General features: G+C 41.1%; 1 protein-coding gene across 2 annotated transcripts in view; it reads left to right on the top strand.

The window, feature by feature from the left end:
- The window catches only part of FAT3 (FAT atypical cadherin 3), a 558,548-nt gene that overhangs the window by 462,972 nt on the left and 70,242 nt on the right, over positions 1-25,334 (top strand). For both annotated transcript variants that reach the window (XM_025356611.1, XM_025356610.1), the window contains exons 10-12: positions 2,144-2,340; positions 3,346-3,499; positions 6,805-7,038. In XM_025356611.1, the coding sequence (XP_025212396.1) occupies positions 2,144-2,340; positions 3,346-3,499; positions 6,805-7,038 (585 nt within the window). The remainder of the gene's footprint in view (positions 1-2,143; positions 2,341-3,345; positions 3,500-6,804; positions 7,039-25,334) is intronic.

Genomic DNA, 25,334 nt, shown 5'->3' on the forward strand with positions numbered 1-25,334 from the left:
TCCCCTTGAAACACTATGCATTTTATGATTTATCTGAGACTTTCTGTTCTCATTAAAATATGTATTTCTGCAGTTAAAACATGAAAGATAGTGAAGAAAGAGGTGAGTGAAGCATCACTTTAATTCATTTGCATTTATTTTCAGGAAAAAAAAAAAGCTGCTTAGGCATTCTGAAGGGTCCTTTTCTATTTGGAAAAACTGTAAAATACTCAGCCTTAATTATTTATAGATAGCCTCTGAATTGTCAATGGATGATTTAAAGGGACTATCCCATTGACTTTAGCAAAGTAATGAGTACAGAGTAGCTTAAAGCTACTGTTACTATTAGCAGTGCCAACCACCAACTGATTTTAATTAGATTTAACTTTTGCTCTTGATGTAACACAACTTGGCTGTGCTGCCTCCGATTAACAAAGGACCATTAATCATTTTATGTAACAAAAGAACAGTGTGGGCCTGCACTGAAAGCATTTAATAGAGAGGTTAAATTTGTGTGCGTTGAAATAATATTCAACTAAAGCATAATTGAATCCTGGCCAGTGGTGGAGGAAAGTGATATCCCAGGGAAGACCCTGAAGCTCCCTCGAGCAGGGTTGCTCAGCCACACTGCTATTGACATTTGGGGCCAGATAATTCTTTGCTGAGGGAGGCTGTCCTTTGCACTGTATGATGTTCGGCAGCATCCCTGGCCTCTACCCACTAAATGCCAGTAGCACATACCACCACCATCACTTCCCTCCCACCAAAGTGACAAGCGAAAATGTCTCCAGACGTTGACAAATATCCCCACAGAGGGGACGGGCACAGTCGTCCCCAGTTGAGAACCACTGCCCCAGAGGAATATACAGCTCTTGCCTTTTCTACACTGGCTGATTTGGTTTCATTGTATTCCACTGTGACTTGCCCCCACTCCCAGTGCTGAGGCCCTCAGACTAAGCAGCCCCTTGCCTTATAAGCAAGAATGTGGTCTGACACTCAGAATCCCACTCCGTCTCTTCAGTAGGACCCTGATATTTGCCCACTGCTTTGTAAAGATTCATTGTAAGTAGGGGATATGGCTCCACGTTTTCAACGAAGTAGTAGTCAGGATGCAGTATACTTTCCTTATTTGTTTATTTTCAGTCTTTCCCTCCAGAATGTGATCTCTGCCGTGACAGCAAATATTTTTGCTGGTTTTGTCCACTGACATAGCCCTGCTGCCTAGAACAATGCCTGGCCCAGAGTATATGATAAATACTTGAATGTCCAAATAAATGAAATAGTGATGATCAAACCTGACTCCTGACTTATTGCCAGCGGTCTTGCCCAGTCTTTCTCAGTGTCTGAAATGACATTTTTCCCCTCTTGCGGATTATGTCAAGGTTGTGATCTTCCTTCCTCCTCCTGTCTTGTTCCCCAAGCTGCTTTTGCCCCCATGTAGCTTAATGATGTGGAAAAGTCATATTGCTGGGACCGCTGTCAGTGCTTCAGCATCTTAAAAAGCTGTTCCACTTCATCTGTTTTCTTTTCTTCCATGTTCCCCAGCTTCACTCTGATACATTTGGTCTAATTGCAATGCTTATCTTTGAACTGCTTTTTAAATGACCCCTCGTTAGGGCTATTTAACACTAATGGGACTTCCTCTGTGGTGAAAACTTTTCTCCCCCAAACTCCAGTTCTTATGAGAAGAGCACAGCTGTATGATAAAGCCTTCATTAAAAGATTCCTTAATAGAACTAACTGCCTTTCTTGACTGCATAATCAACGGCTAATGAAATTGTCTTGGTAACAAGAGCTAGAGTGTATTACATCCTCTCTGGAGACTAAGTGGAAAGACAATTGTGTCAGCCTGAGAAGACGATTGATTGTTCACAGTTTGAATTTGATTGTTCTTAAGGGGAACTAAACAAGAGATCATCTCCAGCTTCTCTAAGTGGATTTTATTATCTTGGAAAGTTACTGTTTTGCTTTTCACAGAAGCCAAGCATGTAAATATCATCCTTTGTTGCCCCAGAATCAAAGGGAGTTTCAGTATCTTTTTAGTATCCTAAATGATACAGTTTGAGGAGTACCTGGATGACCCCACATGCACCTCTCAAGGTAGGTGTAGATTAAGACATTTCATTGCACATCTTCAAAAGCTCTTCTGTTTTTTTAACTGCAGGAGGAAACCCTCGAGGAAGGTTTGCTCTGGGCCTGGTGCAAAGTGAGTGGAAGGTCTATGTGAAGAGGCCTCTAGACAGAGAAGAACAGGACATTTACTTTCTCAATATCACTGCCACTGATGGGCTTTTTGTCACACAGGCCATGGTGGAAGTGAGCGTCAGTGATGTGAATGACAATAGCCCAGTGTGTGAGCAGGTGAGATTTGGGAATAGGGCTCTGCTTTTACTATGCTTCTCCAAAATCAAATCAAAGCCCATTTCACTTTGCTTCTTAAGGCCAGGAAAACTTCTGCTCTTATCTGCAATTGGGTATAAGAGGGTAGGAGGTGACGTTTAGGAAGAAATATTGAAAACATGAAAAGAGTATAGGTAGTAAGATCAGATACCTAATTTTGTACCCTGCCCCCACCAAAAAAAAAAAAAATATCTTAAATAATTTTTTGAGTAAGTCATAAAGGACTTTAGTACTTATTCTGTTTAAATCACTGATATCATAAAAGAGAAATGGACCACTCTACAGGATGTTAACTTGTTTATATAAGTTTACACATTTGGTTAGTGGTAATGTTGGTGCTGAACACTGGTCTCCAGGCTCCTTGTGAAGTGGCCTTTTTACTACTGTATAAAACATAATGCCAATGGAAGATACAAGTACTAGATATTATGTTTTCTCATACCGAAATTAAATCACTATTTATTCTTTTCTATCATGTAGACTGAGAGACAATATTGGTGTCCTGTAGATTAGAAAAGTATTGCAAATAGATTTAGTCTCTCATACTAATGCCAAATGCTGGTAGTGGCTCTTTAAAGAGTTGAAGAGAATTCCTAGGACTCACTGGGGCTCAAGAGAAAAACAGACAACCATGGTCAATGTGTGGTGTGTGTTATGGTTCCACAAGAGTGGGGATGTTCTTCTGTTTCCTTTGCCATGGTACTCTTAGTGTCTAGAATGGTACCTAACGCATAGTAGATGCTCAATAAATATTTGTTAAATGAATAAGCACAGGAGTGGTAGAGTAGCAGATATATGATGTTTATATAATATAATATATTGTATTATGCTTCTGTAGTGCAGGAAAAAATAACAAAAGCTAAATTATATCAATGAATTTTTAAAGAAATCCTATATAATGCTAAATATGGCAATTGCCCCCACAAATACTAATGATTTTTATTACCTTTCTTCACCTCTGTCCAGGTTGCATATACAGCATTACTTCCTGAAGACATTGCATCAAATAAAATCATCCTGAAAGTCAGTGCAAAGGATGCTGATATTGGATCCAATGGAGATATACGATACTCACTCTATGGATCTGGAAACAGTGAATTTTTTCTAGATCCAGAAAGTGGTAAGCTGAAATTTATTCTCTGGGTAAATGTCATTGTTAATCCATGAGAGAAGTTAAACTTATGTGATCTCATCACTAGTAAATAGTTAGTAGTATACTTGCTCTTATAGGGATGGAGGGAAAATTTCCCTTCCATCCTTTCTGAATATTTGCTGAAATGAACTGACCACAGACAGACAGATTGACAGGAGAAAAGGCATATAGATTTACTTATGTGAACATGGGTACCACAGCCCCAAAAATAAGAGACTCAAAGAAGGGCCGGATGGTTAAGGCTAGGGGAGAGGGAAGTTGGGGAACTGTAGGCAATTTTAGAGGAATAGTCAATGATTTTTAGGGGAAGTGAATAACCTGGAGGGCATCCATTATTTTGTAAATAATTCTCCTAGGAAACTCAATGGAACTGGAAAAAGTTGGGAAGGTAAGGGATTGAACTGACTGTGAACAAAGGTTATCTAGTTATGCAGATAAAGTCTCCCAGTTAATCTCTTGGAGCTGACCTCAGAAGAAGAGATGGAAAATCTGTCTGGATGTGGTGATGACTTTTAGTCTCTTTTCTCTTCTCTAGTGGTCAATCTTTCCCAGTTGTTTGATGAGATTTCTATGCAGGGGGATCCTAAGACAAATGCATTTCTTTTGGAAAGAAGTTTTCTTAGATGAGGAAATTTCAAAGAGAGTCTTCACCTGCACTTGAGAGAGATGAGGGGAATAAGAGAAAGTTTGAAAGTTCTTGGTTCTAAGGCAGCTTTAAGGCCTTCCAAATTTTTTTTAATTGAAGGTGCTCAGTATGCCAAAGCGCAATACTTTGGGGTATCATCCTCTGCACCCCAAGAATATGATGCTCAGTATCTTGGACTCTAAGAAATTATAGGAGCACATCCAAATATGGGTGTTCTGGACCACAGAAACTTTTTATTTCCTTTGTAAAACTTGCCCAGACTTTACCTACATTTATTAGCATCAAGTAAGGAGACACCTCTGTTTGCTTCTCTTGTTTCTCATATCTGTAAGTTTTAAGGTATATGCTCGTAACAGGTATAAATGAAGTTATATCACAAATGCAGGTTGCCATAAAAAGCAGACAGCAATTCATAGAAAGGAGAATTTTTCTCACTTTGAAATGTCTTTAGGGTCCCTTTCTGGTTCTTATTAACACAGTTGTCTAGTTTTTATCAAACTTGCTTGCCTAGTTTATCCAAACCTATGAGCCCTCAGATTTGCTTGGTTGTACATTCAGGTAAAATTGACAAGGTGCTAAAGGCAGATGCTTGCATTGAAGGCCAGAGCTAATGGAAAAGCCTTTTATATGGAGGCAAATTATTTTAGTTTTGTAGATTAGATGACCCATCCAATGACATTTTTAATTTAAGCATAAAGATTGGCTGGCTTGCATATTTTCAGTGTTGTGTTGATTCTAGTGAACAATAACTGACTATTGAGCCTCCAAAAAGGTAGTGACTCTTCCCTGCCCCACTCCCATAAGAAGTTGCATCCTACAAGGAAGCACTGACTTAGCTACATGGGAATATACTACTCAGCTATATGGGCCTGATGACTATCTATTCAATAGGTAACATTTATTGAGTAGCCAGTAGACATAAAAGCACTTTATGGGATATTTGTGGTAGACTCCAAGATAAACAAAATAAATCATGCCCAAGGGATATTGTAATCCAGTAGGGAAGACAGGCAAGTAAACTAATAATAATAATGTAAGGCACAATGAAATGAGTATTCAGGAGAAACATAAGGGGAGCCATATCTGGGCACAGATGAAGATGTAACTAATATTCTGATAAGACAAGGAAACTGCTTAAAGGAAGAACTAGCATTTGAACTGAGTCAGAATTCTCCGTGGCTTAAGCAGGAAACTGCAAGTTGTAGGAACAGCATGACCAGAGAGCATAGCGCATCCAGGTAATGTCGTATACAAAAGTGGAGGGAAAACTACTTTAGGCCAGATTGTGGAGTGTCTTGAATGTTCCAATGAAATGCCCTGGATGCTTTTTTAGTAGGAGAGGGAAATGATCCAGCCTGTATCCAAGAACTGGCTGGCCATGGCCGGGAAGCTAAAAGATGAACTCCCTTAATAAATATAGGTAGCTTCGGCCAGGCGCAATGGCTCATGCCTGTAATCCCAGCACTTTGGGAGGCCGAGGCGGGTGGATCCTGAGGTCAGGAGATCAAGACCATTCTGGCTAACACAGTGAAACCCCGTCTCTACTAAAAATACAAAAAAAATTAGCTGGGCATGGTGGCAGCCACCTGTAGTCCTAGCTACTTGGGAGGCTGAGGCAGGAGCATGGTGTGAACCCGGGAGGCGGAGCTTGCAGTGAGCAGAGATGGTGCCACTGCACTCCAGCCTGGGCGACAGAGCAAGACTCAGTGTCAAAATAAATGAATAAATAAAATTAAATAAATAAATAAATAAATAAATATAGGGGGCTTCATCCAAATAATACCTACTCATTTTATTTAGGAGTGATAATATTTCATGAGTCATACTTTCCACCAAATAACATTTATTCAGGTTTGTCACTGTGCTTGTTGTCATTATCTTATGAAACTTGAACAACAAAAATATCTGCACACAAGCTGGTATCCAGCACCAATACAGCTATTCCAGTGGTTAAAATACAGACATAACATTGCTCCATGTGGGATGCTAAGGAGCTGCTTTTCCATGCTCCTCAAGTTTTCTCCCACTTGACTCCTCCCCAAGCAACGTCAGGCCCTTCCACAATCCAGCAAGTTAAGGGTTAACCCTTGCACAATCGGGGTCCTTCAAGACCCTGCTCCCCTAAAGCCAGCTTCTGTTTTCATTACCTGTTTTCCTGCAAATGATGGAGTAAAAAGTTGAGTATCTGGAGGCAAAGAGACTGCCCTTCTAGGTCTGTGGGTTGTTGACAATATTGACCATCAGAGAACTAGAGATACAAGTCCATTCTCTGTGTGTTTTCTGGACATATAGCAGAAATCCAGAGACTGATCTCCAGAGTAGATCTTGAGAGGTTTAAAGAGGTTTGAGGCTTCTCCATGTAGTCAAAAGAAAGAGCCCCTTATACCAGAGGTTTCGAAAGGGATTAATTTGAAAGTCACACAGCTGTTTTGTTTTTGCATCTAGAATCCCATACATTTTTCCATACACATAAATTGTTGGATTTGCTACATTTTAAGTATGGGACACCTGGGCCAAATGACATTAGTCCTTCCTATGTTAAGAGTTGTGTATATAATTGGTCCTCTGCTCTCCAAAGAAAGTTTTTAAAAACTCAGACCAATTGTGCTGCCATTTATTTTCACAGGCGAGTTAAAAACCTTGGCTCTGTTGGACAGGGAAAGGGTCCCTGTGTACAGCCTAATGGCCAAGGCCACTGACGGGGGTGGCAGATTCTGCCAGTCGAACATCCACCTAATCCTGGAGGACGTGAATGATAACCCCCCTGTGTTTTCTTCTGACCACTACAACGCCTGCGTCTATGAGAACACAGCCACCAAGGCTCTGTTGACCAGAGTTCAAGCCGTGGACCCCGATGTTGGTAAGTCAGTTGCAGGCATCTCCCTGTCACACAGTGGACACTTTGTCTTCAGGTGCTGCCATTCCTTTAGTTCTATGAGAACCTTCATCAGCCCCCTTGGTTCTTTACCACAAGAACATGTACATTAAACCCCATTTCAACTATTCAGTTGATACACTTCATATGCGTGAGGAAAGTCCTCTTTCTTGAGTTTGAAGAAGAGATACTAAGAAGTCCTTTACCTTTTAGCAAAGGAGTTTGGGTTGGTTTGTTTGGGTTTTGTTTTGTTGTTTTTAGATTTTGAGCTTTTGAATAAAAATGATAGATTTCCTCATTGTCTTTTCCTCCTAAACATAGTCAAAAGGCTATGTTGTAAAGCAGGGAGAATTTGATTCGTTTCCATTTCTATGACGAACTGGCTCACATGCTTTAGCTATGTAAAAACTAATTACTAAATGTGCTGCCAGTCCAACATGGATTTTTTAAACTGCCATTTTCCAAAGCATTTTTGTCATATATAAACTGACATTGTTCAGCAGAGTGGCGGTGGGGGAAATAAGGAATTAGAACTGAAAGTTGCTAATAAAGTTTATGTTCAAATCCACTTTACATAATGAGATGGTGAGTTAGAAAAGACTGGAGTTAATTGCTAGGTAGACCTTCTGAGAATGCATAAGTTATTGAGGTGACTGCATGATGGAATGTAAATACAAAAGGGCATATAGACAGCCTCTCGGTTGTGCATTTTAAGAGCTGTAAATCAGAATACTAGGAAATGATGAGGTGTGTCTGCTATGCTAAACAGGCCTTTATATAATTCGGTGTCATATTGCTTAATTCTGAATTGAAAGAAAAATTATTGGACTAACGGAAAAGTAAATACATGATAATTAGTTAAAAACAAACGTAGAGCCCAGGGTCTCTGCATATTTTCCCTTAGAGAAATTAGTGGCTACAATTTGAATTATTGCTCTTGCCTCATTAGCATAATTTTCAAGGCTGAGAACCAACCCTTTTAAAAGTCTACATATTAAAGAGCTTTGTGAAAAATGGCAAACAAGAAAGACCTCTTACTGATATATATTTATGTAATACCTACAAATAGTCTCTTTTTTAAAGGAGGATTAGAAAACATTCTCTGGACTCTTATTAGCAGATGACTTTGGGGAAAGAGAACAGAATTAATGGAAATGAATCACTTAATCATTTTAAATTTGATTTTGAGAATGTATAATTAGGCCATAGATGAAATTTTAAAAGCTGAAAGGTTGGAATTTTTCTCGGCACTCCATGAAGGAGTTGAGTGTACCCAAGCTGCTAGACTGGACACGGATGTCTGATTAGTGCACATGGTGCTTTTGAAACATGCGGGGGTGGATTGGGGTGTTACTGACTCACAGACAGTGTGCTTGGAGCTGTTTTGTAAGTTGTGAAGAACATGCTATGTCCTCCTTTCACTTCTTTTGAGTCAGATGGCCTGGTTGGGAGTTGGGGAGGAAAGAATGTCTAGATTCTGGACATTTAACAGGGCAGAGATGATAAAGACTTTAAGGAACCAAAACTGGAATGAGGATCTTACCAGCACCTTGATCAACTCATTTTTTGATAAGGAGTAAGAGGCTTATATTCAAAGCTTCAAATAGAGACACACATTATAAGGGTACTGCTGGCATCTATGTATAAAGTATAGTCACCAGGCCATTGCATCAGCCACAGGAAAACTGTGGCATAAGATACCAGATTTTAGTTCATTTTCTCAGTTTTTGTAGATCTCTTTTAGCTTTAAAATGTACAAGAACTAAGACAGCTGAGGAAGAACAAATGAATATTTCTAACAACACAGACTGAGCACCTACTACGCCTTAGACAGCATACTGACGAAGTGGTTGTGAAGGTCTTGGACAGAGTAAACAGGAGATTCCAGTCGCAGCAGCATCAGTCTGAGCTGCAATCAAATGAATGCTGACATTCTACAGAATCCCTGTCAATGATTGGTGGCTTAAGACATTTTCATTAGTGGCCTGATAAGAACATTTACTGCCTCAAAAGTGACCATCTCTCCCTGTTTCCTAAGAGATTACAAACCAGTGTGAGCTGTGCACTGAGATTACCAGATTGTTGAAGGTAGAATTTATCTGGGAGCCAAAATGAACCTCTGTCTGGAAGCTGAGTTTGCACATGAATGGCCATTGCACACAAATCTAGCTTTCTAGTTTGGCCTCTACAGTGTTCAAAAGAGAGACCAAGGTGAGCAGATCACAAGGTCAGGAGTTCACAACAAGCCTGGCCAATATGGTGAAACCCCGTCTCTACCAAAAATACAAAAATTAGCCAGGCATTGTGGTATGCGCCTGTAGTCCCAGCTACTCGGGAGGCTGAGGCACAAGAATTGCATGAACCCAGGAGGCGGAGGTTGCAGTGAGCCAATATCACACCAGTGCACTCCAGCCTGGGCGACAAAGCGAGACTCCATCTCAAAAAAAAAAAAGAAAGAAAAGAAAAATAGCTATTAATATTTAAAAGTCAAAATTTCATTAGAAATTTAGATTTGCCGCATTTTATAAAAAACAACAGCACTCAGAAGACTCAGCAATTCCAGGCACACAGGTCCCCCATGGCAAGAGCTAAAGAGCAGCTGCATCCTTGACATTGGCCACAGCACTAACCTTGCCTCTGCTAGCCGCTTTTCTTACTTATTGATATGGTTTGGCTGTGACCTAACCCAAGTCATATCTTGAATTATAGTTTCCATAATCCCCATGTGTCGTGGGAGAGACCTGGTAGGAGGTAATTTAATCATGGGGCGGTTATCCTCATGCTATTCTCATGATAGTGAGTTCTCATGAGACCTGATGATTTTATGAGGGGCTTTCCCCCCTTTTGTTGGCACTTCCCCCTTTCTGCCATCATGTGGAAAAGGATGTGTTTGCTTCCCTTTGGCCTTCCGCTATGATTTTAAGTTTCCTGAGGCCTCCCCAACCATGCAGAACTGTGAGTCAATTAAACCTTTTCCCTTTTTAAATTACCCAGTCTCAGATATATCTTTATTAGCAGCATGAGAATGGACTAATACACTTGTGTTACCTCCTGACCTCGTTTGCAGATCCTTCTCTAGTATGACAAGGAAAGGTCTGATTTTTAAGCTTTTTATTTTGAGATAATTACAGGTTCACAGGAAGTTTAAAAATAATATATAGAGAAGTCAAGAGTTTCTTCACCCAGCCCTTCTCCCAGTGGTAACACCTTGCCTAACTATAGTATACCAACAGAGCTAGGAAATTGACCTTGGTACAACCCACAGAGTTGATTCAAATTTCAGGGTGTGTGCGTGTATATATTTCTATGCAATGTTATCACCTGTGCAGCTTCATGTAAGCACCACATTCATACATCACACACCTCCCACTTTCTGCCCCTTTGGAGCCAGACCCACCCCCTCCCTACACCTCCTTCCCAATCCCTAACCCCTGACAACCACTGACTTCCATATCTATAATTTTCTTATTTCAAAAATGCTATTTAAATTAAGTTATATAGTTTGTAACCTTTTGAGATTGGTCTTATTTTTTCACTCAGCATAATTCTCTTAAGATTCATCCAAGTTGTCTAATTGGTTTTTGATCCTACTGAAGATCATTGGCTTCATTTGTGTAAATGACAGGCATATTTGGTTCATGAAACTTCTTTGGTTAAGCACATTGCTTTACCAGAAGTTGTAAATTATTCTACCAGTGCTATGATCTGAAATTTGTGTCCCTCTAAAATTCGTATGTTGGAACCTAATTCCCAATGTGTACATATTAAGAGATGCATCCTTTGGGAGGTGATTAGGTCCTGAGGGCTCTTCAGTGCCTTTATAAAAGAGGCTTGAGGAGCCTGTTTGTCCCTTCTGTCATGCAAGAACACCTAGTGTCTGCTGGAGGCCCCTTTCAAATAGAATGTGTCCCCACCAACACCAAATCTGCTGGTGCCCTGATCTTGGACTTCCCAGCCTCCAGAACTATGAGCAATAAATTTCTGTTGTTTATAAATTACCAAGTCTCGGCTATTTTTTATAGCCCAAACAGACTAAGACAGCCAGCAATTGACTACAAAATGTACCATTCATTATGAATTGCAAAGAAAAGACAAGGATATAATCTGAAATCTGACTCTATGACTTGCTAAACGTTCATATCCTGATTTGATAAATTTAAAATATATTATTGCTTTTAGCCAAACAACTGTTTTTCTATGAATCACTTATAATGAACTAACATTAATGTTAGAGTCATTGCCTGGGTCAGGAATAAAATAAAAACAGAAGAGGACAAGATAATTTTACACCCATTTTATGAGTTCTAAGAAATACCATGGCAGCTCTCTAGATTTTTAGCATTAAGTTCAATTGGAAATATCTTTGCTCCCATAAACTGGTGACATGACTTCATGACCCAACATTTATGAAAAAGGGAAGTTAAAGGTGAATAGTGGTAAAATGAATAGTTGTTAAAGGGAACACACATACCGTTAATAGTACATGGACACGGGGAGGGGAACATTACACACTGGGGCCTGTTGGAGTGTGGGGGGCAAGGGAAGGAAGAGCATTAGGACAAATACCTAATGCATTTGGGGCTGAAAACCTAGATGACGGGTTGATAGGAGCATCAAACCACCATGGCATATATATACCTGTGTAACAAACCTACACGTTCTGCATATGTATCCCAGAACTTAAGGTAAAATTTTAAAAAAGCAAATTTCCCCGAATGAATAGGATTTCCACAGTCAGGGATAGGAATGCATTCAGGAAGATAGGAGCCAGGAAGTTGGGAAAGTGTGGACCCAACTAAATAGTTTAGAGAACATCACTTGGTCCAGGAGGGAGGAGAGATTAATGAGATAAGAAAAGTAGACCGGGCCTGATTGTGGTTGTTTGTGAAGGCCATTTAATTAACAGATGGAAAAGAACCATTAAGCACATTTGAGAAAAGAAATAATGAATTCAGAGTTTGGGGGATGCTAATCTGATAGGAGCCTCTGAAATGAATTGGAACAAGGAAAACCAGGGACTAGGAAAGCTCCTAGGAGTGTATTAAGAAAGACCACAAGGGCCAAAATGAGAGTGGTGGCTTTGGGATTTAAAAATAAGAAGCTGGTGGACTGGGCGCAGTGACTCATGCCTGTAATCCCAGAACTTTAGGAGGCCGAGGCAGGTGGATTACGAGGTCAGGAGATCAAGACCATCCTGGCTAACACGTTGAAACCCCGTCTCTACTAAAAATACAAAAAAAATAGCTGGGCATGGCGGTGGTCGCCTGTAGTCCCAGCTACTCAGGAAGCTGAGGCAGGAGAATGGCGGGAACCCGGGAGGCGGAGCTTGCAGTGAGCTGAGATCACGCCACTGCACTCCAGCCTGGGTGACAGAGCAAGACTTCGTCTCAAAAAATTAAAAAATAAAAAATAAGGAGCTGGTGAAAGCCAGATTGAGATTTCAGATGTGAAATCTGTAGATTTTGGCAACTGACTAGACCAAAAGCAAGGCAGGCTATTTAGTCAAAATTTCAAACATGGGCACCAGGTGAAGGTGCTGCATGAGCAGAAGTAGCATAGGCGGTCAACAGTACAGCCTGGCATGGAAAGGAAGATGAAACATGGGGACATATTGGGAATTCAAGTGTGAACCTCCAGAAGGAAGTCAGGAATAAAGACATGTTTGCTCATTGTGACAGTCTTGCCTTCAAGGGGTTTTACAGTCATAGTGGGAAACAGACCTGTACAACAAGATTCCTAGAAAACTATGAGGAGTGTGGTAATAAAATTACATCTGTAAAACTAATGATTTTGTAAGGATTGGTCAGATAGCACATGTAAAACACTCCATAGGTCCACGTGGGAGCATTGCAATGTAAGCAATGAACCTTCAACTGGGACAACTCAGGAAGGATTCACCAAATGGTATTAGCACTTACCAAAGTGCTAAGAGTTGGGACTTGAACTTGGATGGAGAGAGAGAGACAGAAGAGAGAGACAGAGAGACAGATAGACGGAGAGATGAGTATTAGCCAGGACAGGCTTGGCAAGACTGAGATCATTCGTAAAAAGACTCAATGGCTTAGCAAAGCAAAAGCTTATTTCTTGCCCAGGTGAAGTACAGGTCAGTGGGAGTCTATCTAGTGACTCAGAAATCTGGTCCCACCACCTTCTGACCTTTGGCTTCCAAGGTCATGGCAGAGGGAAAGAGAGAGATGAAGGCAGCATGCCAGCTGTTAGCTGCCTCAGCCTAGTGGAGACCACATCACTCTACCACTATCTACTGCCCAGAAGGAGTCCCTCAGGCAGTCCCACCTGCATAAGAGCAGGGACATATAGGAGAGGCCCGGGGAGACTTGGTGAGCACTCATTGCCTCTGCTGCAACGATGAAAGCAGGAAAGAATCATTGCCCCAGTGGGTCCCAAAGAGGTGGGAGAAGGTGACATCACTCATGAGCAGGGAGAGTTAGCCTCAGGGGTGTGGAGGGACTACTTGGCTTTAGAAGTAAAAGGAAAGAGCTGGGTATTGTGGCTCATGCCTGTAATCCCAGCACTTTGGGAGGCCAAGGCGGGCAGATCACTTCAGGTCAGTAGTTCGAGACCAGCCTGGCCAACAGGCTGAAACCCCATCTCTACTAAAAACACAAAAATTAGCCAGGCGTGATGATGTGAGCCTGTAATCCCAGCTACTCGGAGGCTGAGGCAGGAGAATCACTTGAGCCCAGGAGGTGGAGGTTGCAGTGAGCCGAGATCACCCCACTGCATTCCAGCCTGGGCAAGAGAGTGAGACTCCATCTCAAAAAAATAAAAATAAAAATAAAAAAGAAGTAAAAGGAAAGAGAGAGGCAGAAAGGAAAAACTGAAACACAAAGGAAGATGCTCAAAGGGAGATGCTAAGGAAACCCACTGAGAGGCACACGCCTGCCCTCGAATGTCTCTATACAGGAAGTGGACTGCCGTCTGACAAAGCAGGGCAGCCGCTGGGCTGAGTGACCTGAGGAGATTCAGGAGTTTGTTTCAGGGTGAGGGGAAAGGTGAGAGGGAGTCAGTAAAAAATGAAGAGAAATACCTCACCCAGTGAGGGCTCTGTAGGTGCCAGATTATTTAATACATGAATGGGCAGTGGTCCCAATCAGTAAATTGCATTAATAGAAAATATGAAAAATTCTGAGCCTTCCAGAATGCTGCCTTTCCCCTAAAGTTCATAGTTTGATCCTCATATTAATGGAAAAGAGGAAAGATACTAAGAAAACTTATCTTTTGACAGAGCTTCCCTGTTTTGCCCTGAGTGTGTGTCTCAGTTGTCCTCAGCGTCCTCCATTTTGTGCTGGCATTCACTATAATGGTGTAAGCTTGCTGTCCATGTTGGGAATTTGTGTAGGATTTCATGAGAGACATAGCATCTTGACCCCTGCACTTTGCTCTCCTAGGGAAGATGCTGGAATGAACTGGGTTTTCCAAAGCATAGATCTTGTCAGAGGAAGTACAGGGCTGGCCAGGGCACCATTTGCTCTGAGAGCATAGCTGCCTATGAAGGAGGAATGTATGTATTTGAGAGGAATATGCATGAAAATGACCACTAATGATTGTTAGATGGAGATCTTTCTGACCAAACCACCTTCAGTGAATCTATCCAGTGGTTTTCCTGCCTCTTCTGACCCATCTCAGCCTTTTTTGGCTGCCACTTTTTGAGAACCATGAACCAAGACTTGGGAAGAAAAGTTTGGAGGTGACAAAAGTCCACTGGAAATGTGGACGAGATGCTGCAACTCTAGTGGAAAAGCATCTCACGTGCCCTGGGTTCTCAGTTTCCTGGATCTTCTTGGGACAGAGTCTGAGGAAGTGTTGCTCAAACCAATCTGTAAGAATCCGAAATGCTTGTCTATACTGGAGCCCTAGACACTCCCTTTTAGATTTCATAGCTAAAGCAAAGTTCCAACTCTCGGTGACGGTGTTTGATGTCAAATCTTCTATCGTCACCCTTCTGAGCTCCCGAAGGAAAACAAACAAGGAAGACAATATACATTCAGCATTTACTCTCTGAAACTCCAGTCTTTAAGGAACTTGACTAAATATACTACCTTTGCACTGTGCTCCAAAAGCAAAAGAAAAAAAAAAGGCACATCTGACAGCAGAGGTGAATCCTGAAGCATGCTTTTTCACTGGCATCGGTATGTGAGTGTGTGGGACAGAGAGAAGGCGCAGTCTGTGGCATCTGGAAGAAACTGGCTGTGTCCATGTCTTCCACAGTGGAGGCATGCAAACATCCTGCCATTTCTCCCTTTTAGGATTTTCTAAGTAGACAGCTTCCTCGCAGCCTCATCTCTCAGCTGAGACAGCACCCCTGGGTTTCTCCAGACCCTGGAGATCAGGCCACAGGGACATCCCCAAATGTACCCAGAAACACATCTAGTAAGTGGATTGATCAAGAGCTCACAAGAGCATGGGGAAAGCCCTGATGATTAGTGACCTGGGGCAAGTCTTTAGCTTCTCTGAGCCTTTAGTTTCTTCTTCTGTAATGTGAGAATGACAGTAATGTTCCCTTTGCTGGCCTCAAAGCATCAGTGTGAGACTGGTCCAAGAGTGAATAAAAAGCAGTTTGAACTTGTAAGGCCACATTTTCCTTCGTTGGAGTTAGATATCCCTGTTCTGAGCTCCCACGCATGTCCTGATTATCCTGACAGAGAGCTGCATGCGTGTTTCTTCTCTACTAGTCTTGAACCCTCCTAGGCAAGTTCAGTTACTTAATAAGAGCTTTAAATGATATTCATAATATGGCTAATACCATCTGCTTTCAGAGCTTCTGCTCCATTTCAGGCACTGTGCCAAGTGCTTTAGATATATTATTCCCATTTCTCATAATAACCCTGCGACTTAGCATACTTTTTCGTTCTATTTAATATATGAATAAACTCTAAGGGTTGAGGTAACTTGCCCTGAGCCACAGCTGGTTAGTAGCAGGGCTGCAGACATTATGATAGTGGCCACAGGAGGGTTGATTAACAGACATTCAATTAATAGTGATGCTATAGTCAGGGGTAGGACAGTGGTACTCAAGAAGTGGTCCCTGGACCGACAGTCTCAGTATCACCTGGGAGCTTGTGGAAAATGCAATTTCTGAATGAGACTCTAGATCAGTGGTTCTCAAACTTCAGTGAGCATAAGAGCTACCTCGAGGGCGTAAACAGATTGCTGGGTCCCTCCGCCAGAGTTTCTGACTCAGTAGGTCAGGGAAGGGACCTCCTGATAATCTGCATTTCAGACTAGTTCCCAGGTGATGTTGACGCTGCTGTTCCCAGAACCACACTTTGAATATCACTTGCTTAGGGATTCTTAATATTTCTGTGTCACAAATGCCTTAACAGTTTGGTGACACCTGTGAATCACCTCTCAGAATAATACTTTACATCTCAAAAAGTAAAATACAAAAAGTTACAAATAAAATAGATTTGTCCAAGCATTTTTTCAGTTGTTATATAGTAATATGAATTTCTTTTTATATATTAAATAACAAAATCTAGTGCAATAGGTCTAACAACTCCCATGTTTCAAAGTAGTGGTAAGCAGAGGCAGGTACAACAACCATAACATAATAAGAAAATATCTGATTTATATTGGTTACAAAACCACAGGTGCTGTTCATACCACAGTGACTTGTTGCCTACATTTATTATGGAATGTGACACTAAAGCCAGTTAGAGGTTAATGAAAATAGAGATGCCATATTCCTCCCTTATGGTAGCAGCCTCTAAGATAACCCCAGTGATTCCCCACCTCCTGATATTCACACCCCTTCCCTTGAGAGGGGGCTGGACTTACTGACGCACATCTAATGAACAGGGTATGACAGAAGTGATCATATCACTTCAGAGATTAAGTTATGAGAAGACTGTGGCATCCATCTTGGCAATGCTTTTTGTATTAGTCTGGTCAGACTGCCATAACGAAGTACCTTAGACTGGGTGACTTCAACAACAGACATTACTTTCTCATAGTTCTGAAGTCTGGGAATTTACATTCAGGGTGCCAGCATTGGTCAGGTTTTGTCCAGGGCCCTCTCCTTGGTTTGTAGACAAACTCTCCCAGTGTGTTCACGTGGCCTTTCCTAGGGGCACCTGGGTGTAGAGAGAGCTGTCTTTCTTTTCTTCTTACAGGTCACTAATCCTGTCACATTAGGACCTCACCCTTAACAACCTCATTTAACATTAATTACCTCCTAAAAGCCCTATCTCCAAAGCAGTCTCAGTGGAAATTAGGGCCTCAGCATATGAATTTTAGGGGATCATAATTCAGTCTACAACACTCTTTCCTACTCTCTGTGGGATCACTTGCCCCAGGGGAAGACAGCTGTGGTACTGTGAGGCAGCCCTGAGAGAGGCTCATGTGGTGAGTGGTCAAGGTCTATCAACAACTGCTCTTGAAAATGGACCCACCCTCCAACCTCCATTTGAGCCTCCAGATGAGACTGCAGCCCTGCCTGAGAGCTTGACTGCAACCTCAAGAGAAATGCTGAGCCACAGATAACGAACTAACTAATGCCTGGATTCCTGATCCATAGAAACCATGAAATAATAAACATTTGTTGTGTTATGCTATTAAGTTCTGGGGCAGTTTGGCATGGAGCAAGAGAGAACTAGTATACTAATGCAAGTTCATGGCCATCTTCAAGTCTATCTACACATCCTTAAGATTCCCTGATCATAGACATTATCTTTTCATAGGTTCCACTCTCCAAGGAACAGGGGCTCTTGTGCAGATCAGTGACAATTAGAACGGGGCCCACCTTGGGAAGGAGCAGTGCATCTGTGTTGGGAGCACAGCTATTTGACATAGGCAGGGATGAGTGATGGTGGAAAGCTATTGGCTGCTCCTTGTTGCTGTTCTCATGGATTCATGGGCCCTCCGTGGGGCACTAGGTCCACTTCTTACGGAAATGCCATCCTATTCGATCTTAGGATGTTACCACTGAAAAGACCCCGAGACAAAATCCAGTCAAATCTTGAGGTCCAGAGACAAAGAGACTTTCCCAGGATGACTTAATTAGTGGCAAAGCTGGATCAAAAAGGAGCTTATCATCACCTCAGCCTAATGCTTTTTTCTATACTCCAACAATTTCTACAGGAAAATGTTTTGAAAGAGATTGATTCCATTCTGATTTTAGCCTGTTTTTTCTTAAGTAGCATCTATTCTTTGTTTTTCCTACTGCCTTAGAAATTGTTATGCCTAAGCTGCATAGGTCACTGATTTAATGTATTTTACCCCCTTCCCCAAAGCTGTTATTCTCCGAAGTGTTAAATCTTCGAAGGTGGCTAAGGGACTATTAAAATGTCAGTAAAAATTAAATAATCCTCCCTAAAGACTGAGAAACATGAGTCATTTTCTGGAGGACATTGTGGTCAAAGCCTTTTGTGTTGTAGATATCAAAACTATCATCTTCTATTTTAAGGCTTTCTCTAGAGAGCTCAAAAAACATGCATGTGCTCTTACCAGGGGACGAAAAGATCTGGATGCTCCCACCTATAGATGGAGAAATCGAAGTTCAAAAAGGTTACATGGCCCCTCCCAAGACATCTGTTAAATGGATAGTGATCTGAGCGAAGGGCTCTGGGCTCCATAAACCCCTCCCTGAATTCTTTACCTCCTACCAGTGTTAGGACACCTTCTACAGTGCCTGCAACCAAGCAGATGCAGGGCCATGACACTCTAGCATTTCTGTGTCAGAATCCTTTGGAGAGTTTTAAAAAATAAACAGCCTAAACAAACAGACAAGGGTTCCATCTCCAGAACCTGATTCAGAAAGTCTAGGAGGGAGCTGGACATTTATTTTCTCTGTAGTTGACTGTTATGCCTTTCCCTATTTAGAATTTTTTGCCTTTGACATATGTAAGTTCTTGTTATCACTGCCCTTTTAAACATCCAGTTTCTTCCAAACAGGGGTCAAAACACTAGCTGTCAAAGGAAACAGCTAATTCCTTCCAAAAAGGAGGTGCCTTAAGCAAGTGTTTTAGCACAGTCACCCATTAGCAGGGAATTCTGACCCATAACAGTTGATCACAGTGGTTCTTTCCAGAAGCTCCCTCACTCATGCGCTACCTCATTTGTAGATGCCACAGGTTGGTTATTTAAAAAAAAAAAAAAAAAAAAAAAAAAAGCCTCTTAGCTGCTAATTTGGATCCAACACTCAGCAATGCAGAGGACGGATTTAAGGGAGTTCTAATATAGCTAGGAAAATCTCCATCCACCCCCGGGCATTTTCTGCAGAAAATCCAAGGACCCCAAGCTTTGACTCCCTGCCTCGCCAGGACATGTTGAGGCTCGGTGAAATGTGCTTATCAGCTTTGCTGCAGGATACATCCTACCGCTTCACCTTGTGAAGCCTCCTTGACAGGCACGATTATGTTGTCCATCATCTGCTCGTAAGCTCTTTTAATAACTTCTCACATATTACAAAACACTTCCCACCCACGCATCCTCTCCACCTTGCTCCTTCCAATCTTTCTTTTTTCTTTCTGCTAATTTATCCATTAACTTAGGCCCAGTTTCTAGTTTACACTAACTATAATTGGTTAGAACACCTCTGGTAACTTGCAATTGGCTCTGAAAATAGACAGTTTCAGCCTCTACTGTTCTAAACTTAGGCATTTAATAATGCTGAACCCTTTATCCTTCTCTGAGCATACCTTGCAATGTCAGCATTGTTAACTTCACACATGTTCCCACAATTTGTAATGCCCTTTCTTCCTGTCACTCTTCTACCTTATTTTGCTACTGACAACTCCTGTCTTTCCCTCAGGACTCAATTCATTTGTTTTCTTCTCTGAGAAACTTCCTTTGACCACTCCTCTCCAACAATCAACTCTATACATGCTTGTCTCCTGAGAAATGAGAGCCATTTGAGAGGACATAAGTGGTGGGAGCCATCTGTCTTTGTATCCCCAGCACCTGCCATGCAGCAGGAGTTAAGTATTTATTAGATGGATGAATGAATGGATCCAGTGGTCACACTTAGTGGCCCATATAGAAAACCCGTTGCATGATTGTTGGGTAGCTATCCACCACAGACATTCCGTGTACCAATAAACATGGAGTTTTGAGTATTTAGTTGATGAATTCGTTTGCTTACACTTAATCATCCTAGGCATAGTTTCATGCCAAGCCATAGGTACTTGAAAAAGTTTATACCCAGATGAGCTGCAACTTTTTAGGTATCACAGAAGGTATAACTATAATCTTATCCGGCAATGGGAAGTTTTATAGATGTGCAGTCAAACAGAGCTCCTTGCTTGGAAGGGCCCTGTATTTCATTTAATGCTATCCTCTGGCTTGTGTTGAGTGTCTTAATACTGTTTAAACAAGAGTCCCTGTATTTTTATTTTGCACAGGAGCCCACAATCATGTTGTTACTCCTATCCAGCAGAGCTACAGCCAGTCCAATTGGCAAGTCCTCGGTAGATTTTTGGTGCAGTCATCAGGGTCTCCTGGACTCTGTGACTGATGTTACCTTCTGTGTTTCTTGACTTTTCAAAAAACCAAGGGGCTACTGACCCCAGGAGTTGGTATTCTGCCCATGGGAATGTGCCAGCTTTAGTCATCGCCCAGTGAAGAACTTTTAAAAGGCACTTAAAACAGAAGTAATTAGGGAGTCTATTTAAAATTAATTGCCAACTGAAAAACTAATTACTAATTCCATGGGCCTCCTCATGGCAACTTTCTGTTTTATTTCATATTATCCACAGGCATATTTCAAACAGAGGAAAAAGGAGCCATTAGTTTAAGCTGTTTCATTGTAATGGGGTTTTATTTGCCTTCCACAGAGGATGAGAGAAGAATTTTAGGCTAGCCATTTTCTTTGCTTAATTTAACTATGAAAATCATTTTTAAGGCTGGGCGTGGTGGCTCACACCTGTAATCCCAACACTGGGAGGCCGAGGTGGGTGGATCACCTGAGGTCAGGAGTTTGAGACCAGCCTGGCCAACATAGTGAAACCCCATCTCTACTAAAAATACAAAAATTAGCCAGGCATGGTGGCGTGTGCCTGTAATCCCAGCTGCTCCGGAGGCTGAGGCAGGAGAAACGCTTGAACCCAGGAGGCAGAGGTTGCGGTGAGCTGAGATCATGCCACTGCACTCCAGCCTGGGCAACAGAGTGAGACTCTGTCTCAAAAAAAGAAAAAGAAAAAAGAAAAGAAAATCATTTTTAAATCACATTTCTTGAAATAACTTTATAATGAGACCTTGACAAAATGATTTTCCAATTAAAGCCAGTGTCTTTCTGAAGACGAACTATAATGAAGCATAGAAATATCCAGAAAAAGTAGCCTATAGAATATGTATCTTTTCTGCAATTTCAAGTGGTATGTATGTTGAGAATTAAACTGGCCTGCAGAACAACTTGAGTACTTGATTGCTCTCCAAAATTGATATTGAAGAACTATTTCTCATGTACATAATTTTTATAATAGTTCTTTTATTTATTACAAACATGCTGTGTGTTTACAAACATGCTGTTAACCTAGAAGGGTAAACAAAAAAGAGAACAAATCATTTTTAACCATGATTACCATTTTGATAGAAATCCCTTCTGCCTTTTTTTTTTTCCCCACAAAACTAGGCTCATAAATTAGATATGATTTTGTAACTTGCTTTTTTGATGACCTGCAAATGTATTTCTCTGCCCTTATGTATTCTTTTACATCTTTATGTGACATTGTACATTGTATTCTATATACACCATATGACCGTGGGATGATGGATTCAACCAGTCCTCATTGTTGGAAAATTGGGTAGGTACCATTTTTTTCTCACAAATGCAATTATTTAGCAAAAGCTTTGTATATGTATATGAATGTTTTATATACATTTTTAAATATTAAAAAACTAAACATTTCTTAATAAAAGAAAGCAGTTTTCTCCACATTGCCCTTTTTCAAGGTTATTTCATTCTTTCAGCACATGCATTTGCAATGGACATATATGTGTACTGTGTGCATCACCTACGTATGTTATGTTAGCAGGAATGTATACTTGCTTTGGTCCCCTAGTTGTTTCTTCTGCAGTTCAACATTCATTGCTGTCTATGTGCCAGGCTCTGTGCTCAGTTTTGGGATTCAAAGATAATAAGACACAGTTCCTTTGCCTAAAAGGTACACTAATCTACTGGGAGAGGGGATATACATATAACTAATGATAATGCAAAAAATAGAGGCAAAAATAACATTAAGGGAACACAGAGGAGGAAATGACTGAGGAAATTAAGGAAGCTGTTCCAGAGGAGACCCTGCAAAGGATATGTAGGATTTTGACAAGAGAAAGAGATAAGAGAACATTCGAAGAGGGCAAAGCACAAATGCAGACCAGGGAAGGAGATATGTGGGGGACCTTCAGGCAGCACTGGGGTAGACAGTACAGAATGGAAGTGGAGCTGGAGATGACACTGGAAAGCAGGGTTGGGACCAGATTGCAAAGGACTAGAATGCCATTCTCAAAAGTTTTTGCTTCTGTTTATAGGAAGTTGGAAGACAGTGGCTGTCTGAGAAGCTGGGGCAAGCCTGGATCCAGAATTTTGGAAACTTAGCCCTGGTTAACTTTAGACGACAGGGTATCAACTCTGCTACAGTTTGCAATTAGGAGTCTCTTACAGCAGTCTAGGCAAGAGAGAATGAGAGCCTCACCTGGCCACAAGACATTCAAGAGATATCTCAGAGGCAGAATCAAAACAACCCAGCATTCCAATTTATGTGAGACAGGAAGTTAGGGGGTTGACATGCAGAAAAGTAAACCTCTAAACTACTATGTCTAGTTCAAGTAATTCTTCCCAAGTTGCTAAGCTTGCAGAGTTAGGGATGTTGTCTTTGGGACTCCACTTACTCTCAACTCAATGCCTAGAGTAGTCAAGCAGACAGGTGGCACTTGGCAAGTCCTTATTAAATGGAAGTGTCATAGCCAGTGTCTGCTGCAAGACAGACAGAAACCTTCCACTTCTCAAAAGAAACAATGCTGTATTTTAAGAATAAGGCCATGGCAAAGGAATGCGATGACATACTCAAGAACCCAAGCTTTGTTGATCATTTTTCTTCAAAGGATAATCCTTCCAGTTTAAATAAGGGCATGAGTTAATCACCAAGCCTGGGTCATAAAGACTGAAATCTAAACATACTTGTGGCATTTCAAGCACTGATGAATAGATAGTAATAAAGCCAGGAGAAAGTGTTGGCTCAAAACCAACTTATTAGATAGCCTGCGGCATGGGATTGAGAAACTAACTGCAATAGGACAAGAAGGAACCTAAACAGGGATTGAAATATTCTAGATCTTGATGAGGGCAGTGGATTCATGAAGGTAGACATTTGTGAGAATGTATGAGGTAGAGAGACTTAAAATGTACTAATGTTATGATATGTAAATTATGACACCTCAATAAAGTTGATATAAAAATTAGAGATTAGAACCCACATTAAAAGTGTTACTAAAGTATGATTGTTGAAATTGCTTTAAATTATTTCTTCCCAAGGTACCTACTCTTTTAAGTTTAAATCCCTTTATAAAAACCAGTTTACTGCAACTTAGTGCAACCCACATTTTTTTTATCATACTTTATGTTCTAGGGTACATGTGCACAACGTGCAGATTTGTTACATATGTAACAAAAGTGCCATGTTGGTGTGCTGTACCCATTAACTCGTCATTTACATTAGGTATATCTCCTAATGCTATCCCTCCCCACTCCCGCCAACCCACAACAAGCACCAGTGTGTGATGTTCCCCTTCCTGTATCCAAGTGATCTCATTGTTCAATTCCCACCTATGAGTGAGAACATGTGGTGTTTGGTTTTCTGTTCTTGCGATAGTTTGCTGAGAATGATGGTTTCCAGCTGCATCCATGTCCCTACAAAGGACACGAACTCATCCTTTTTTATGGCTGCATAGTATTCCATGGTATATATGTGCCACATTTTCTTAATCCAGTCTGTCATTGATGGGCATTTGGGTTGGTTCCAAGTCTTTGCTATTGGGAATAGTGCCGCAATAAACATAGGTGTGCATGTGTCTTTATAGCAGCATGATTTATAATCCTTTGGGTATATACCCAGTAAAGGGATGGCTGGGTCAAATGGTATTTCTAGTTCTAGATCCTTGAGGAATCGCCACACTGTCTTCCACCATGGTTGAACTAGTTTACAGTCCCACCAACAGTGTAAAAGTGTTCCTATTTCTCCACATCCTCTCCAGCACCTGTTGTTTCCTGATTTTTTAATGATTGCCATTCTAACTGGTGTGAGATGGTATCTCATTGTGGTTTTGATTTGCATTTCTCTGATGGCTAGTGATGATGAGCATTTCTTCATATGTCTGTTGGCTGCATAAATGTCTTCTTTTGAGAAGTGTCTGTTCATATTCTTTGCCCACTTTTTGATGGGGTTGCTTGTTTTTTTTCTTGTAAATTTGTTGAGTTCTTCGTAGATTCTGGATATTAGCCCTTTGTCAGATGAGTAGATTGCAAAAATTTTCTCACATTCTGTAGGCTGTATGTTCACTCTGATGGAAGTTTCTTTTGCTGTGCAGAAGTTCTTTAGTTTAATTAGATCCCATTTGTCAATTTTGGCTTTTGCTGCCGTCGCTTTTGGTGTTTTAGATGTCAAGTCCTTGCCCATGCCTATGTCCTGAATGGTATTGCCTATGCCTAGGTTTTCTTCTATGGTTTTTACGGTTTTAGGTCTAACATTTAAGTCTCTAATCCATCTTGAATTAATTTTTTATATAAGGAGTAAGGAGGGGATCCAGTTTCAGTTTTCTACTTATGGCTAGCCAGTTTTCCCAGCACCATTTATTAAATAGGGAATCCTTTCCCCATTTCTTGTTTTTGTCAGGTTTGTCAAAGATCAGATGGTTGTAGATGTGTGCTATTATTTCTGAGGGCTCTGTTCTATTCCATTGGTCTATATCTCTGTTTTGGTACCAGTACCATGCTGTTTTGGTTACTGTAGACTTGTAGTACAGTTTGAAGTCAGGTAGCGTGATGCCTCCAGCTTTGTTCTTTTGACTTAGGGTTGTCTTGGCAATGCAGGCTCTTTTTTGGTTCGATGTGAACTTTAAAGTAGTTTTTCCCAATTTTGTGAAGAAAGTCATTGGTAACTTGATGGGGATGGCATTGAATCTATAAATTACCTTGGGCAGTATGGCAATTTTCACGGTATTGATTCTTCCTATCCATAAGCATGGAATGTTCTTCCATTTGTTTGCGTCCTCTTTTATTTCACTGAGCAGTGGTTTGTAGTTCTCTTTGAAGAGGTCCTTCACATCCT

This window comes from Theropithecus gelada, chromosome 14 (genome assembly GCF_003255815.1).
Source record: "Theropithecus gelada isolate Dixy chromosome 14, Tgel_1.0, whole genome shotgun sequence".
NCBI lineage: Eukaryota > Metazoa > Chordata > Mammalia > Primates > Cercopithecidae > Theropithecus > Theropithecus gelada.